At 40.7% G+C, this 17,107-nt stretch overlaps 1 protein-coding gene across 2 annotated transcripts in view; it reads right to left on the bottom strand.

Annotated features, from left to right (window-relative positions):
- NTRK2 (neurotrophic receptor tyrosine kinase 2) overlaps nucleotides 1-17,107 on the bottom strand; it is a 1,124,811-nt gene that overhangs the window by 673,856 nt on the left and 433,848 nt on the right. The window contains exon 10 of one of the 2 annotated variants that reach the window (XM_044060895.1): nucleotides 12,293-12,402. In XM_044060895.1, coding sequence (XP_043916830.1) covers nucleotides 12,293-12,402 — 110 coding nt within the window. The remainder of the gene's footprint in view (nucleotides 1-12,292; nucleotides 12,403-17,107) is intronic. The other variant, XM_044060896.1, reaches the window with a different exon arrangement.

Below are 17,107 nucleotides of genomic sequence, written 5' to 3'. Positions count from 1 at the left end.
TATACCTACTAGAGACACTCACCATTAAACCATATAACCCATTCATGCAATACTTTAATTACCCCTCTATAGGATGGTAAACATATACTACCTCATACTTACAGGTACAGTGGTTCCTTACACACAAATGCTTGACTAGATAGTGTGCACGCTCACCAGAGGTTCAAACTTACTGGACCTGGTACTCACCAAGGTGGGAGAGTGCTGCCCCCCCCCCCCCATGTCAAGTCCTCACTGGTGTGATCAGACCAAAAAGCTGTCTCCTTTAAAATAAAAATCAACTCAGTAACCCCTAGTAAACCCTGTAACAGTTAGGAACTATTCCAAAGCAAACTAAATCCTGTTAAGTGATAGTTTGCCAAAATTCAGTGCCTCTCCTAGCCCCGAGTTTACAGCAACATATGTAGAATTGTTCAAAAAGACCCCGTACAACCATGTAAATGGCTGTATAGAGGTTGATGTACCTATATGAAGTAAGTCCAAAACAAACTCTAAAAACATACTACACTAGTGGAAGCCTAACCTTAATGGGATATACAACAAAAGGAAATGGTCATGATCAAAATTAGGAGGAACAACTCCTGTAATGATAAGAACTCTGTAATTAAATGAAATTGGAAACTAACAGGACTAATTAAGTACAACAAGGCCAATTACAAGGTCAAGATAAGCACCACAGGCCAAAGACAACCTCAAGGCCTTCGAGCTGTGTCTCAAAGACAGCAGACATCAGTGTACCAAACTGGTGGTCAATGGTGCCACATAGCAAGAGAGAGAATTTTCTGGCTGACAAATTCAGCTAAAACTTCACCCTCCCACTCATCCCACCCCCCCATGAAATACCTACAAGCATCATCTCCCCAACTATTAGCAAGGAAGAGGTCCTGGCTTCACTCACTAAAGTCAAAAACACAGCCTCATTGGGCCCTGACAATATCCTGGGATGCCTCCTAAATACCTTGAAAAATGACCTATCAGGACCCCTTTATTCACTTTTTAACCATAATGTCAAAACAGCTTTGTACCACAGCAATGGAGGACTGCAATGGTTATCCCATTTCACAATGGTGGACCATCATCTGACTCTGGAAACTACAGACCTATTAGTCTGACTAGTCTGATATGCAAAGTCATGCAATGAATTATCATGGAAATGATTTACAAAGACATCGGCCACCTTCAGGCACTGGACTCAACCCAGTTTGACTTTGTCAAGGGAAAGTCATGCATACTAAACCTGATGGACTTCTTTGAGAAGGTCACCAAGGCAATGGATGAAGGGAAAACAGTGCATACTGCCTATCTGGACCTGGCTAAAACATGTGAAACAATGCTCTACTCAGGTATAGTCGAAAACTAACCAAACTGGGCATAAACCCCTACATAAACCACTGGCTTGCCAGCTGGCTCATAGACAGGACCCAGAAAGTCAGGATTAGTGAGATCACCTCCACTAAGAGACTGATCTCCAGCGAGGTGCCTCAGGGATCTGTGCTGAGACTGCTGCTGTTTGGCATCTACTTCTCAGTGGTAAAGGCTAATGTCAAAGGTATTTGGCTGATCAAGTTCGCAGATGACTGCAAATTGGGAGCTATCATAGATTCCCCATGGCATAAACATCTTACAAGAAAGTCTAACACAGACAAATGACTGATGCCAAAGTCATGGATTAAAACTCAATGCCAAGAAATGCATTATAGTGCCTTTTGGGAAAAGTGTCACTGAGGTTAATTACTCCATTGCTATGAAACCCCTAACAGTTGATCTAGTAGTCAGGGATCTGGAAACATATGTAGGCAGTAATCTGTTTTTTGACCAACATGTGGCCAAGGTTGTAAGAAAGTCATTAAAACATATAAGTAAGGGCATGGCATCCAGGTCCAAGGATGTCACAGTGCCACTTTATCCAGCTTTATCCACGTTGTGTATAATGCCTCGTTCAGCATGTATCTGACCAGAAATATGCAACAGTTGGAAAGCCCACAAAGGTGCCTTACCAGGAGAATCCAGGGCCTAAACACATTGTCCTATGTGGATTTCCTTAAAGCCCTATCTCTCTACTCAGAACCTTACAGATTACTGAGAGGGGATCTATGCCTGGCAGTCAAGGGATCCTCAGATCCAACTCTCTTGGACCTCCTTTTGCACATCCAAAAATGAACAGCATCAGAACCACTAGATCAAAGGATTATATTTTGCTTGTGACATAAATAAGACTTGTTGGCAGGACAGATACATGTCTCAGAGGATCCCATGCTCTGGAATAGGCTGCCCATCCATGTGAAGCACAGTCCATCCCTAGCCCTATTTAAGCATAACCTTGATCAATGGATAGGAAGTCACAAATTGACCCCAGGTCTGGCCACCATGTCTCTGATAGAGGCAGACAGTAATTTCCAAACTAACATACTTTCCCACAAAAGGTCTAGAAAATGCCTAACATACCATGTCTTAATAAATGCCCATGATGCATAGGGACATAAGTGGGTTCGATTGCATGGCTAGACTTATAAAGGCCCTGGTTGTCATTAGCCTCATATACGCCTATGGAGCTCAGAAACTCAAAATTCCAAAGTGAAATAATTAAAAAAAAAAAAAAAAGTCAAATACATCGTTACTACAGGGGGGAGCCCCCCTGCACCCCCTACACTCCCCTACTTAAATATACCAACTCCAAGATTGCGCTACAGTGGGGAAAAGGGAAATATCCCATTCTGCGCTGTATGCAGAAGTGCAGAATGGGAGATTTCCCATTTTCTCACTATAGTGGGATCACAGAGATGGTATATTTAAGTAGGGACGGTGCAGGGGGACTTGCCCCCCCTGCAAAAAACTTATTTTCACCTAAATTCAAGTCTTTTTGTAACACTTCTCAATTTTGAGTTTCTGAAAACTCGATCATATGGTCTCGACCATATGAAGTTCGAGTTTTCAGTAACTCGACATTCTGAAGTGAAACCATATATATATAAATATATATATATATATATATATATATATATATATATATATATATATATATATATATATATACAGTATTGATTCACCACAATGATTTTTGCATAGATAGAAGAAAGTATTTATTTTAATAAAAATGAGTTGCATTATGGTGCCCAGATATAACTCAGAGGTGAACATTTTATGCAGTGTCTCCTCAGAGAGGTAATTTTCTAGCTGATATTTGCAGTTGTACTTGGGATCCCAGCATGGGGTCCAAAGTAACGCTACAGTTCTCCTAAAATCAGGGATGGCATGATGCACATTAACCATACTTGTATAGTACAGTAGGAGAGATGCACCTATCACCTGGCAGAGCTGAAACCTTAATACTCCTAGATAAGATTGCTGATTCTAATTGCAACATATCCTGATGACATGATATCAGCTGTTCTTAAGGCCACATCTTGTCTGGATCCCAATAATACCACATATGTGATATACAATATACAGGATGATAACTCAGGTATAATTAAAAAAATAATAATAATATTGAAGTTCAGAGAACCTAGTTACAGAATTAAGTGCCTCTTACTAACTCTATGTTACAGAAACATGCATCTTTCCAGATCCTGTGAAGAATTGTCTACTTTATCTGATGAGATACAAAGTATGATATTCATTTTTTTCTTTAGGTTTCCTGGTGCCACTCATTGAAACACAACTAATCCCCATGAAATATGGGTGACTTCAGCATTTTGAATCAGTTGAAACAATTTTCATTGAACATATGCAACAATAATTAAAAAGCATATTATAAGATCAGTATTAATTTATTTCTATTTTACATATTTTTGACTGATGAAAGATGTGTTATGTGTCAATAGCTTTTATTCTTTAGCAGTATTATTACTAACTTTAACTACATTAGTAAAGTGTCAAAGGACAAAAATCTTCCGGTTGGGATTCGCAGACAAGTATTTCCAGTTTTCAAAAATCCTGTGGTTGGGATTCATAAACAGTAGTTGCATAGGTGTTTAGTAGGCTAATGATCACTACCTTTTTAAACCTAGCTATGGATCCCAAATCTCTGACGAGTTCTGGTACCCTTAACAAGTGTAAGGAGAGACTTGGGAAATGAAACATTTACAAACAGCGGTTTGGGAGATACCATTCAGAGACTGCCTGTGTCTGTTAGATACATAGGTGCCAAACCAGGGATGAATTTCCTGTTCCCCATCCAGTTGTCCAAGTTACATTTAAATTGTGTTAAGGAGGAACATATGGATGGACAGCCTGTTCCAGAGAAGAGGTAGTCTCTGGGATACATGCCTGTATCTCCAGCAGGTCCTATTTATATCACAGGCAAGGTTTATGTCTTTAGAATGGGCAATTCTGGTGCTGTTTGTTTTGCTGACATGCAGGAGGTTCATCAGAGTGGGGTCTGAGAGTGCCTTGTATACCAGGCATAGATGAGAGTGCAGGGATATGAGGTGGGCTGCACAGGACATGTTGCTTACATCCTGTATTCTTTTAGTGGGGAACCTCTGTGGATGTTCCAGTTGTTGGATGTGCCTAGTTAGGTGCATACCAAAGGGAGCGTTGTACTCAATGACAGGTCTGATGAACACTGAATACAGTGGAACAGTGACACCCTTGGACCTGGATGCCATATCTTTGTTTGTAAGTTACATAAAATAGAATGATTTCCTCACTAGTGTAGACACATGATGGTCAAAGGCTAGGTTACTGCCTGTGTGTATCCCCCAAGTCCTTAACTAATGGGTCAGCTCATATGGGTGTGTTGTCAATAAGATACTTACCAGGGGTGGATCAGCTCCCAAAGGATACTATTATGCATTTGTTGGCATTTCATTTTAGTCCATGCCTCTGACACTAGTTATTTGTCTGTGTCAGCCCTTCCTGGAGAGCATCTGTGTTGTTGGGGGATTCTATGACTGCCCCTAATGTGCAATTGTCTGCATTTTCAGTCAGCCAGAGGCCAATGCCATTGACCTTGACTTCAGAGAAGTAAATGCCAAAAAAGAGCGGCCCCAAGACTGATCCCTGAACCCTCCTTATCTGCATAATGCCAGTTTGCATGGCAATCACTACACAGAGAGACACAGAGCTAATTAGGCATATGACAGGCAGTGTGAAAAAAGAAATGCACAAGTAAAGAGGCATTGTGCTAAAGGGAGAAGCAGAGCTAAGCTGCTCTTAAAGTCAGTCTAGCACTTCATTAGGACATCTGACCAACATGACAGATGACAGAACGAAGGCACTCTATTGTGACCAAGTTAGTGTATGCTCTTGCAGACAACATAATGCCATGTAGCTGCACATGCTTATCCATAATACGAATGCATACATAGCTGTCATAAGATAGATCACTGTGGATGTGTGCAGTAAAGTGCCAGTCCTGATTATCATATAAAAGGGGAGGAAATTGGGTAGTTAAGAAAGTAGGAAAGGTGAGTTAGGCAAACAAAAGGTAGGGGGACTGACAGTCATGTCAATCTACACACCATGCCAGAAAGTTTTCCACATTTCCAAGATGGGCATACAATTGCCAGCACATCTCATTTATACAGGCCTTTGAAAAGGCTGTTGAAAATGAGGTTTATGAACTGTATAAGAAAAAACACAACAGGTCATTTTACAATTTAACTGAAGAACAGACAAAAGCCTTAGATGCATTAGTTAATAATAAGCACATTGTGGTCAAAGGTTCAGATAAAGGGGGTGGGATTGTTATTTTAGATACTGATTTTTCTTTACAAAGTTTGTTCAGTACAGTGCAGTGTAGCACATGCCACTGCAAGTGTGAAGGAAGGCTCGATCAAGGCTCCCCTGCACATCTGTCTTTATAGGTGCACTTGGCCTACAACTGCAAGACCCTACATGACAAGCTATGTCTGTCAATGTATGCTATAGCTGTAGTTTAATGTGTAGTACTTTGTACCACAGGGTCTTATACAGATGTGGCGGGGGCCACTGGGGCTTATACAGATGTGTGGGGGGGGGCACAGGGGCTTATACAGACGTGTGTGGGGAGGCCACAGGGGCTTATATAGATGTGTTTGTAGGGAGAACCACAGGGGCTTATACAGACATGTGTATGGGGGGACCACAGGGGCTTATACAGATGTGTGTGTGTGTGGGGGGGGCCATAGGGGCTTATACAGATGGGGGGCGCTGGGGCTTATACAGATGTTTGTGTGTGGGGGAACACAGGGTCTTATACAGACGTGTGTAGGAGGGGGGACCACAGTGACTTATACAGACATATGTGTGTGTGTGGGGGACCACAAGGGCTTATACAGATGTATGGGGGGGCCACAGGGGCTTATACAGATGTGCGTGTGTGTGGGGGAGTAGACAAGGGTTCCTTTTGTGCTTTTTATTTACTTAGTTATTTATTTATTTTTACCTTTGTTAACAGTGTAAGTATACTGGTCCAAGGATGTTTTTCAGACATGGCCTTGATCAAGATGGACTTAATTACAAAAAGGGCTAGCGCTACAATGATATTTAATGGGTTGAACATATGTGTTGTCACATAAGGGTACTCATAACAGTAAAGCAATTTACATTAAACATAAACAATGGCATGTTTGCATTATTACATTCTGTGTAAACAGTAACACGTCGGCACATCCTATACAACCATCTGTGCCATTGTCTAAAAGTAAGAGAAGATGCAGCCTAAGGTAAGAATAACTGAATGGAGTACAGTATTGCGGAGCCATAGAAAACAATTGTGTAATAAAAGTAAGACTGGATCTATATAGTAATAACTAAGAGCAGTAATATTATACAAGTTTGAGCACTGGAAGGCAAAACTAACATATCAGGGTATATGAGTAGAAGGTGAGGTACTGAAGAGGTTGAAATCAGGGAAGGGGTTGAAAGGAGAAAGATAAACTGAGTTTTAATGTTAGTATTTAAGAGTGATACAAGTAACTTATAATTGTAGGAATGCATGTAGGAGTTAAAGGATGATGCCTACAGGAAATGTACACTTGTACTCACACAATAAGCACATACCTAGAAGTTGTACAAGTGGAGGGTCCAGCACTATAGGTCAACACAGGGTTGATGTTCGCAAGGCACCTGTGACTGCTACTGATGATAAAGGCATACAACATACAAGTGGCATTGTCCAGTGACACAGTGGGACTGACTAACACTTCAGGACGAGGAGTCAACCCCATCCCCCATAACAGATGACCCTGTAGAGGTACAGAGTGAGCACACAAATTAAATAGGATGTAGCAAGCATCTTCCACCTGGCAGTCCTTCACAGCTTCACCTGTGACCCCAGTGCAGATGGCTTCTGAATTGCTCACACCCACCATAGTAGACAGACATGGTAAGGGGATAGGCATTGCCGTAATTCTAGAACCATTTCTGGTGTGGTTACATTACTTGGCATTAACCAGTGGATGTACAGATCAGTGATTCATGTGTAACAGTCTTCTGCTCACAGCATTATGGACTTGGTGTGTGTGTGTGTGTGTGTGTGTGTGTGTGTGTGTGTGTGTTCCATGGTATATGGGACAGCATGCAACAAACACACAGTGATATGGAGTATAGGGACAAGGAGCACACAATGCTGCTGATATCAATGGTGGCAAAAGTTGTTGTCAGATATGCTACCATCAGTCCTCCCAACTGTACAGAGTTCCTCGGTATAATGGGGTGCCACGATTTCATGAGTGGCCCCTTCAATTCGCAAATTTCCCAATTTTTTTAAACATTTTTTCCGAAGTTCTTGCTGATGTCATCGCATGCAGGGGCATGAGCGATGATGTCAGCTTCATGATACAAATTGTCAGCCTGTCAGAATTCAGCTGAGGCCTCATGGGGGTGTGTACTCTCTCATTTCCCTTTTCTGTACGTGGTTGGGGAAGAGGAATCGATTTGCCCCCCCAGCCCGCCCTGGATTTAAAATAGCAGCAATCAGCAGCACAAAGTGTTAGAATCAGACCAATGAACGGAGCAGCTCTCGAGTCTTGAGCTGTTTTTTTTCTTTTAATTAATACGAGGGACTAGCGAGCAACTGAATGTTAAGTGCAGCAGTCATGCTGCAGTCTGCAGAGTCAGACCAGTCTGCCCAGCCAGTGATAGTCAGAGAGAAAGAGAATGAGAAATGGATTTTGGCTTCTTGCTCCGGCTCCTCCAGGTAAAAAAAAAAGTGACTAAATTTGATCATAGTCTTTCATCCCTCTCTCTCCCTGTCTCTAGAATATTAAATGTTCACGTTTGTGCAGATGTGTAATTGTGTATGTTTGTGTGAATTTGTGAATGCGAGTGAGGCGAGAACATGTGTATTTATGTTTGTGTGTGTGTGTGTGTGTGTGTGTGTGTGTGTGTGTGTGTGTGTGTGTGTGTGTGTGTGTGTGTGTGGAATTCTCATGCTGTTTGCTCTTGTTTCAAGACAAGTGCTTATGTAAAATGTAGATTTTCAAACCCGTTCTTTGTCCCTGTTTGATGGTAATACTTTGGTTTTGGCTTTGGAATTTTGTTTAAGGTAAGCCATATAATAGGAATGGCTGGAAAATGCTTTGATCTGTTTCTCTTGTGCTTTTAAACTCACATCAAAATAATTTTCATCTGCATTGACACCTTCTCCCAAGTAACAATGGTGTGCTGTTGGAAGTGTACCTTGCCCTTGACATTTATGACCGGACTCCTGGGTAAGCAAAAGTAATGATAAAGCTAGTCGTTTCCGATACCCTGCACGTACAGGTTGCACCTGCGGATGAGTGCATCCAGTATGTGAAAACTAGCTCATCTCTTCTAGAATATGCTAAGATTGGAGGAGCGTTGCTTGCATAACTTTGTGGTTGTGTATTGCTTGGCTTCATTTGGCTCTAAAATGACTAAGGCTGGTTCGGTGGTTCTGTTGTAGAGTGACACTTTGTGTATTGCACTATGTGCAATCCAATGTGCTGTTGTGCAGATAGGCTTATAATACTGCCAGGCATGGGAGTTGGGGAAAAAGATGTCCTGTGTTTTAATGTTAAAACTGAAGAGTATTGCATATCGGAAATCACAGACAAGATGAGGGAATACAGTCAGATAATGCGACAGTGCAGAAATATAGCAGCAGAGGATAAGAAAAGGAAGACGTGTATGGCTAGGTTAATTACAACAGAAGGAATTAAGTTGGATTTCCAGGTTTATAGGTCACTGCTTGCATGTCACAGCACTATGTCCAGACCTTGAAACTGTATTTATTGATAACAGACCAATGATAAGTGTGTAAAGACCAGCCATGACATTTGGGGGGGGGGGGCTGATGTGGGTACACATGCTAACGCTAGTGACCAGGTATACAAGTCAGATATGTGAGCAGTAATACTTAACTACCAAAAAAAAAAAAAAAGTTCCTAAGAGCAGAAGTATCATACACTTGTACAACTGCATTGATGCACAAAAAGTGTAGTAATATAAAAGAACCTGGCAAGATTGGATGAATGGTATAAATGAGGCAGCTTCATTTCAGTTGAAAAAAATGCAAAATAACTCTGGAAAGGAGTGCACATTGGGAAGGGAGGCAGTAACTAAGAAACAAAAGTAGAAAGAGGCTTGAGGGTCATTCACATCAGATAAATGAAAAATGTGAGAGAGTAGTGTAACAAGCCAACAAGGAAGGCTAATGGGATTTTGGATTGCAGATGAAGAAACACTAGTAGCAGAAAACAAGTTATCTTTTTTTATAAACTTTGAGATGCTATGTGCAGTATTTTGTGTGGCTTTGAGAAATCATCCTTACAGCAATTTAGATCAGATAAAAGCCTTCAGAGTATGACCTTGGCCGGCCTTAGGCATAGGCCAACTAGGCAGCCACCTAGGGCGCCGCTGTAGCAGGGGTGCTTTTCCAGTATTTATTTGGTGTAGGTAGACCAGGTTGGGGGCACCTGGATGGTGAGGGGGGGGCGCTGTGGAGCCCTTTTGCCTAGGGCACCAGCTGACCTAAGGCTGCTACAACAAAAAGGGTACATACTTTTCCCCAGCCATATATACAGAGGCATTAGAAGGGTTTAATGTGTGCAGATTTAACATCAAGGACTGACCTCATAGGGTTCTTAATGACCTACTTATTGTACAGTTTATTTGGGCCAAAACAGTTTGTGTATACATAGGAAAAAGCAGATAGGTTTGTAATAGCACTTAGTGCTTCTTTGCATTTAGAGTTTAGAGTCTGCAGCATTTAGATTGTGGAACTGTACTGTTTAATACCATAGCTGCTTCGGTCTTTGCATTTAGAATATGTGTGTGCGATTTACCATTATTGCTTCGTTCTTTGCATTTAGTGAGTGTAATACACCATATTTTTGGTTGTCTGTTCTTCAGTTTGCATTTGAAAGTTGGTATCCCACAATTCCATCCAAGAGAGGGTGGTTACATAATTATGTATGCAAATTTTATGTTAATCAGCACACAGATTTGTACCTATTTTCATGGTCCTTTTGATATTTCCAGGTTGAGAGGTGTGGCCACCATGACACACGTTAGTGACTTCCAATGAAGAACATGGCCAGTCTATGCACTGCCCCATGCAATGTGGGTTTGACACAGTATGCATCGTGTTATCCTGGGTAGTCAGTACCATGACCCAAAGTTGTGGAACAGATGCTACCTCTTTGCCTGTGTTGCAGTGTATTGCACCTAAATTTGCCCCAGTTGCTGTACATGCTCTTTATCTGAATTTCCACCCTTCCCTTCTGCTGCTGCTGATATAACCTGGTTTTGGCAGGACCACAGACATGTTCATCTGCTGCTCCATCTGTTTGTGCAATGCCATGTTGTATAGGTATGAAAAACAAACAATAACAATCTTTCTGTAGATTTCTGTATGTATTGCAGTGCCTCTCATAATATGTCTAGGCAATGGAGCAGTTCTTTCAGTGGACAAATGCATGATCCACTCTATTCTGTATTTTCACATATGCTGCATTATACACCATGCCTTGCATGGTCTGAGGATGGCAGATGGGGTCATTCATGGAATATACATCAGGTGCAAGAAAAAAATAACATATTATATGGGGCCAGCTCTTTGCTGGTCTGGTAACTCTGTGTATAGATCTGTCTGTCTAGTATGTGTAAGCACCCACTAATCGGACAACCCTGGGAGAATTTACATGTCAGGGGAAATTGGTATATCTAAGACCTGTCACAAATGTGGGAATCATGGGAACTGCCAGATGGTACGTGGACATATCATAAATAATGTCCTCACCATTGAAGATCACCTGGCAGTTCAGGAAATGGAAGTCTTTTCTGTGATGTATCACAGTCCCTCTCGAAGAGGCAGGGTTTTGATGCAATGTGCATTTGCAATATATGGTTTCTACAGCCATAGAGAATGGAATATATTTTAAAATCCCTACATGGTGAGGGTACTCTCATCTGTCATCCTCAGGGACCTGAATATTTTTTTTCAGGTACTGCAGCATAATGTCAGGGTATCGCTTCAAGATTCACATGGCTGACATGTATGATATCCCAGAGAGCTCCCTAGAAGGTTAGTGAAATGTTCATGTAGGTAAGATATTAAAGCTTCACAGGAGTGGAGACAGCACAAATTCCTCCATTAAATCTGGTTGTGGGTGATATTGTTTGACTATGCCTCATGCAGTCTCCCTGTCCACGTGGAAACCGTATGCAATCTGCTGGTGTGTGGGATGGTGGTCAGATACTGTGATTTTTCTACTGGCACAGATAGATATGACCATGCAGCATGGCATGCAGTGGCTTCTGTGGCAGCTAATACCACATGGTGCTGAGCCACTCCTGCTGATATACTTAGTATTACTCCTCTGATATCTACCACGATTCTCATTGTAAACAATGAATATGTGCTGTCGCTCAACATGCCCATTTTATACATTTCTGAATCAGTCCATGATTTGGGTGTTATCGTTTGTGTATGCTGTGTGTCTCATTCGCTTACTGTTACTCATTTCCTTCTTATTATGCGCTGTTAGCTTGCATTACATACCACCTTATTTTTGCCCCTTTCCTAACCTCATTGTCTGTGCCTTAAAATTGCTCACATCCTGCACAGTGTCAGTATACATACCAAATGACACTCTGCTTGGTATTAAACATCTGTAAAGTCTATCCTATGCATTTACTTTTATGAAGATTCCTAAACCTGTTAATATATGTAATATCTATTTAGTTGTAAATTTTACATACAGTTTGCAAAAGTTAAAGGTTTGTTATAAACATAATGTTTAAATGCTTTTGTCTATATTGTTCATAATACAATTATTGCATTTCATCGTATTTTTAGATACAAATAATTGACAAAAAGCAATGATAATTTCATACTCACTGAAACACTGTCCTCCTTAGCAGTCTTGGACGGATCTGTAGACAAATTTCCCTCTCCATCATCTGTAGTTAAGCCTACGTTTGGTGAACTTGTTTCAGTGGTCCACTCTACTAAAAAAATTGCATTTGCTATGATTATATTATAACAAGTAAAAACTAAACATAATGATAAGCAGAGACTGATACAATAGTAGCTAACTACAAAACCACTTAGCAACCTGTTCCTTACACGATAACTGACACTGGTACAAATGTAACCTTATGATGTTTAATAGATAATATGTATCAGGTCATTCAGCTTAATAAAAACATTACTCTCAGGATGGTACAGATTATGAGAAGCAAACACACATTTCTCCCTGAAAGAAGGGATCTACTATGCAGTAAAATATAACACTGGAATGTATTGCTGCTATTATACAGTGGCACAGGTACAGACTGACAGGTTCCCTCAGTGTTTGCATGGATTTCCCCTACATCTCAAAGACATGAGGCAAGCAGGTTGGAGAGGAGTTGTGGATTAAATATGCCTTGATCCCTCGGCTGTCTATAGTCTATACACTCCACCACTTCTACATCTTTTTAGGACCAGGCTTAAATGCATGTGTTCCTTTCGATTTACCTCTCTGTTTTAAAAATGTATTCACTTACAAGATTATTTTAAATTGTACTTGTTCAATAAAGCAATCTTTCTTTCTGGTGATTGCATTTAAGTGCAAGCATTTTTGCAGAAAGTGAAACAAAACATACATGCCAACAATAACAGAATTAGTCACTTTAAAAGATTTCAAACATAAAATAGTGTCTGAATCACTGTCATAATCCACTGATAGTAATGTAGGCACATATAATAAGACTTAATAATTACTGCTGTCTGCCAGCTTTGGTTTCAATACTAATGGGTGGCACAGTGGTGCAGCGGTTAACGTTGTCACCTCACAGCAAGAGGTTCTCCGGTTCGATTCTCGGCTGGGGTGCCTTCTGTGTGGAGTTTGTATGTTCTCCCTGTGTTCGTGTGGGTTTCCTCCGGGTACTCCGGTTTCCTCCCACGTTCCAAAGACATGCATCTGGTGCATTTCTTCCCGGGCCTCCGCTGAAAACAGGCTCTGTGGAACCTAGTCAGACATTCCCAGTCAACAAATGTTAAATAAAATAAAAAGAAAAAAATAATAAAGGAGATTGTGCTTAATTTGATCCATGGTTTGAAGGGTAAACCTCAGAAGGTTCAAGATGGTAATCTGGCCTGTGTAACCCTAGAGTTAGCAAGAAAAATCTATCAATGCAATAACTTCTACTTCACGAGTACTATATACAATTCAGTGTACCTGAAATATTATTATTATAGTCTAAATAAGGTACAGGCTTGGTTGCTTTGTCAAACAACATCTCCTGCAGAGTCTTGTTTACGACTAGCACCTGGGATGAGACACTTATAGCAGTTTATGTACACCCTTAAAATCCTGAAAAATCAAGTTCAAAATACCTGACCCAAGTAAATATAACTACATTTTTTTTTCATTTTATTTATTTATTTACTTATTTACTTATTTTTAATTTATCTTTTGTTGATTAGGCTAGTCTCACCAGACTGGTAGCCTCTTTTCAGGAGGAGACCCAAGGTGACATTTATACTTCTAGGGGAAATTTGGCCAGAGCATTGGGGAACTTCCCATGCTCCTTTTTGATGGGTGCTATGGGATCTTTTACATCAGTCTGAGCTATCACCAACTCAAGCAGATGGGGTCTTGGTTTAATGTCTCATCTGAAGAATGTCACACACAGGAGTGCAGCACCTGCTCCCCCTTATACTGCACTGCAGTGCAGTGTCTGCAATCCATCTACCTGAGGTCACTGCAGGGTAGTGTCTGCAGTCCATCTACCTGAGATCACTGCAGTGTAGTGTCTGCAATCCATCTACCTGAAGCCACTGCAGTGCAGTGTCTGCAATAAATCTACCTGAGGTCACTGCAGTGCAGTGTCTGCAATCCATCTACCTGAGGTCACTGCAGTGCAGTGTCTACAATCCATCTACCTGAGGTCACTGCAATGCAGCATCTGCAATCCATCTACCTAAGGACAATGCAGTGTAGTGTCTGCAATCCATCTACCTGAGGTAACTGCAGTGCAGTATCTGTAATCCATCTACCTGAAGTCACTGCAGTATAGTGTCTGCAGTCCATCTACCTGAGGTAACTGCGGTGCGGTGCCTGCAGTCCATCTACCTGAGGCCACTGCAGTGCAGTGTCTGCAGTCCATCTACCTGAGATCATTGCAGTGTAGTGTCTGCAATCCATCCACCTGAGGCCACTGCAGTGCAGTGTCTGCAATCCATCTACCTGAGGTCACTGCAGTGCAGTGTCTGCAATCCATCTACCTGAGGTCACTGCAGTGCAGTGTCTACAATCCAGCTACCTGAGGTCACTGCAATGCAGTGTCTGCAATCCATCTACCTGAGGACACTGCAGTGCAGTTTCTGCAATCTGTCTACCTGGAGTGGAAATAGAATATTGTGAGCAGTAAATTGTAACTCTATGGAAGGATGCAAACAACCATGGTGTACAGTGAAAGTTCTTCTTTACAATGATAGTAGCACTTTCAAAGTGTAAGTACCAATGACAGTCCTTGCCATGGTTATGTAAGGTTTCATTTGATGCTGTGCAATGAGCTGTAGCTCACTTGATTTTGGTGCACGCCGTACACCACGATTCTCATGCACTAAGTACACAACACTCTTTAATGCTTGTTGGTATATACCAAAAACTCAAGCATTTCCCCAAAATAGTCATCTCTGAACAAGTAGCATTCCCTACTCCCTCATATCAAAGAACAATAATATATTGGTTGCCTGCTTGACCAGCAACTCTTACTCCACAAATCCAGATTCATAAAGTATTAGCTCCACTTAAGCTTTCCTCTGAAATTGCTCATTTTTTCATCATCAAAGCCAAATAATGCATAGCCATTAATGCCCTCTGCTCCAGATTCAAAGTTGGTCTGCCCATCATTGTCCATGGCATCTGACATGATTCCACAATCCTCAAAAGTGCCAAAACTTAAATACTCCAGCTACCCCTCCAACAAATTCAAACACCACTTCCTAACTATCAGGAAAGGAAAATGGCTACCAGTGACAGACAGAGCTACTCATTTCCTTAATATGTTCATATTCAAATTTCTAAACCTAAGTTACATTCCTCCTCAAGGAATTGTGTATTAAAAGCCCAAACTACCCCTTTCATAGTTCCAACTCTGTTTAGTGCTCAGTCTCCTTTTACTCGTGCCTGTTGTGAAAGATCCTTTTCCAGGCTTACCATTGACTGCAGGAATTCTCCTCCAAATGCCATGAAGCCATCTGATAATCTTGCTACTTTTAAGAAAGCCCTCCTTACTCAGTTACTTGAAGAAAATAAATGAAAATGCTTCAGAATGTACTTCTTCTTTGGCTTTACTACTCTGCTATCAGAAGACCCTTTAGTACCCCTTCTCCCCCTCCCCTTTCCTTTTTTCAATATGACATTTCATAGCTGTCCAAACTCGTGTCTACATTTCCTCCTGCTATAAGGTTAAACAACTTACTCAAGTGTATATAGTATATATAATGTGTACAGTGTCTGTGTATCTTTGTCTCTCTCTCTCTGTATATATATATATATATATATATATATATATATATACATATATATTATAGTGTATATAGCATATTTGTTGTCTATAGTGTATAAAGAATATATAGTGTGTATAATGTACATAGTGTATATAGTGTATACATTCTAATTATGCTTTATTTTTCTGCATTATATAATACTCCACTATTACTTTAATTCTGCATTGATTCTGTGTAACTTGTTATAATTTGCAAGTGTGTATAGGCACATCTTGCTTTGTTTTTTTCATAATAGTTGTTCTTTCTGTACTATTGTAATTCTGTGGTTTCCATCCATATAATTTTGATATTGCCTTCTTAGGCTGGATTGCAGCTGGAAAGGGTCCTTGGACCAGTCTACCTACCTGATTAACAAACATCAAATAAATTAATAAATGCATATCTAAGAATTTAAAAATGAGCTTGCCTCTTGCCTGTATATGTCTGCTTAAAACATAAGAAATATTACTTTGAAACCATCCTAATAATGTTTGTGAATGTAAATATTATAGTTGGTTTTCCTGTTGGCGTTTTGCATATAGCAAGCACCACAAGGTGAAGAGTGAACTGGCTAAAAGGCACAGCCCATGTAGCACAATTCACAAGAGCCTCATTAGAAAGTTTAAAGGTGACCAGTGATATCCTTCAGTTCTCTGGGTTGGGAGTCCTCCTTTTTAGCATTTAGTTTGCTGGACTTCGGGCAGGAAGAAAGGACCTCTGTCTGACTAAGATTGCAGATATTTGCAAACTGAATGATATTGTTAAGTCTACCTCTGATTCACAAACCTTCAAGCAAGAAATATCTGGTGTAAAATCTTGGCTAAATGGGCTAAAATCAAATGCTAAAAAATGCTCCATCATTACAGTTGGCAGTTGACCCCTTCAGTACAGCATTTTTCCAATATACAACAGCAAAATGAAAAAATAGCTATGGACCTTGGATCTTGAATCAATAACTCCTTATCTATTGATCATCATGTGACAACAGTAGTCTGGAAATCCTTCTACTTAGTGCTAAGAGAACGTGGTCAAGAAGAAGGCAGTCATCAAACCCTTATAAGACAGCATTGATTATTACAGTTAGAGTACAGCTAGGGGGAGGATTACCTCACTAGACATCTAACAAATAAAAAGCCCTCAGATGTTCCTAACCATGAAGACTACAGGCCTAAA

Source organism: Protopterus annectens, chromosome 2.part0, assembly GCF_019279795.1.
Source record: "Protopterus annectens isolate FY-2018-M chromosome 2.part0, PAN1.0, whole genome shotgun sequence".
NCBI classification, from domain to species: domain Eukaryota; kingdom Metazoa; phylum Chordata; order Ceratodontiformes; family Protopteridae; genus Protopterus; species Protopterus annectens.
The sequence above is the reverse complement of the archived record's forward strand: the minus strand, read 5'-3'. Positions and strand labels throughout refer to the sequence as shown.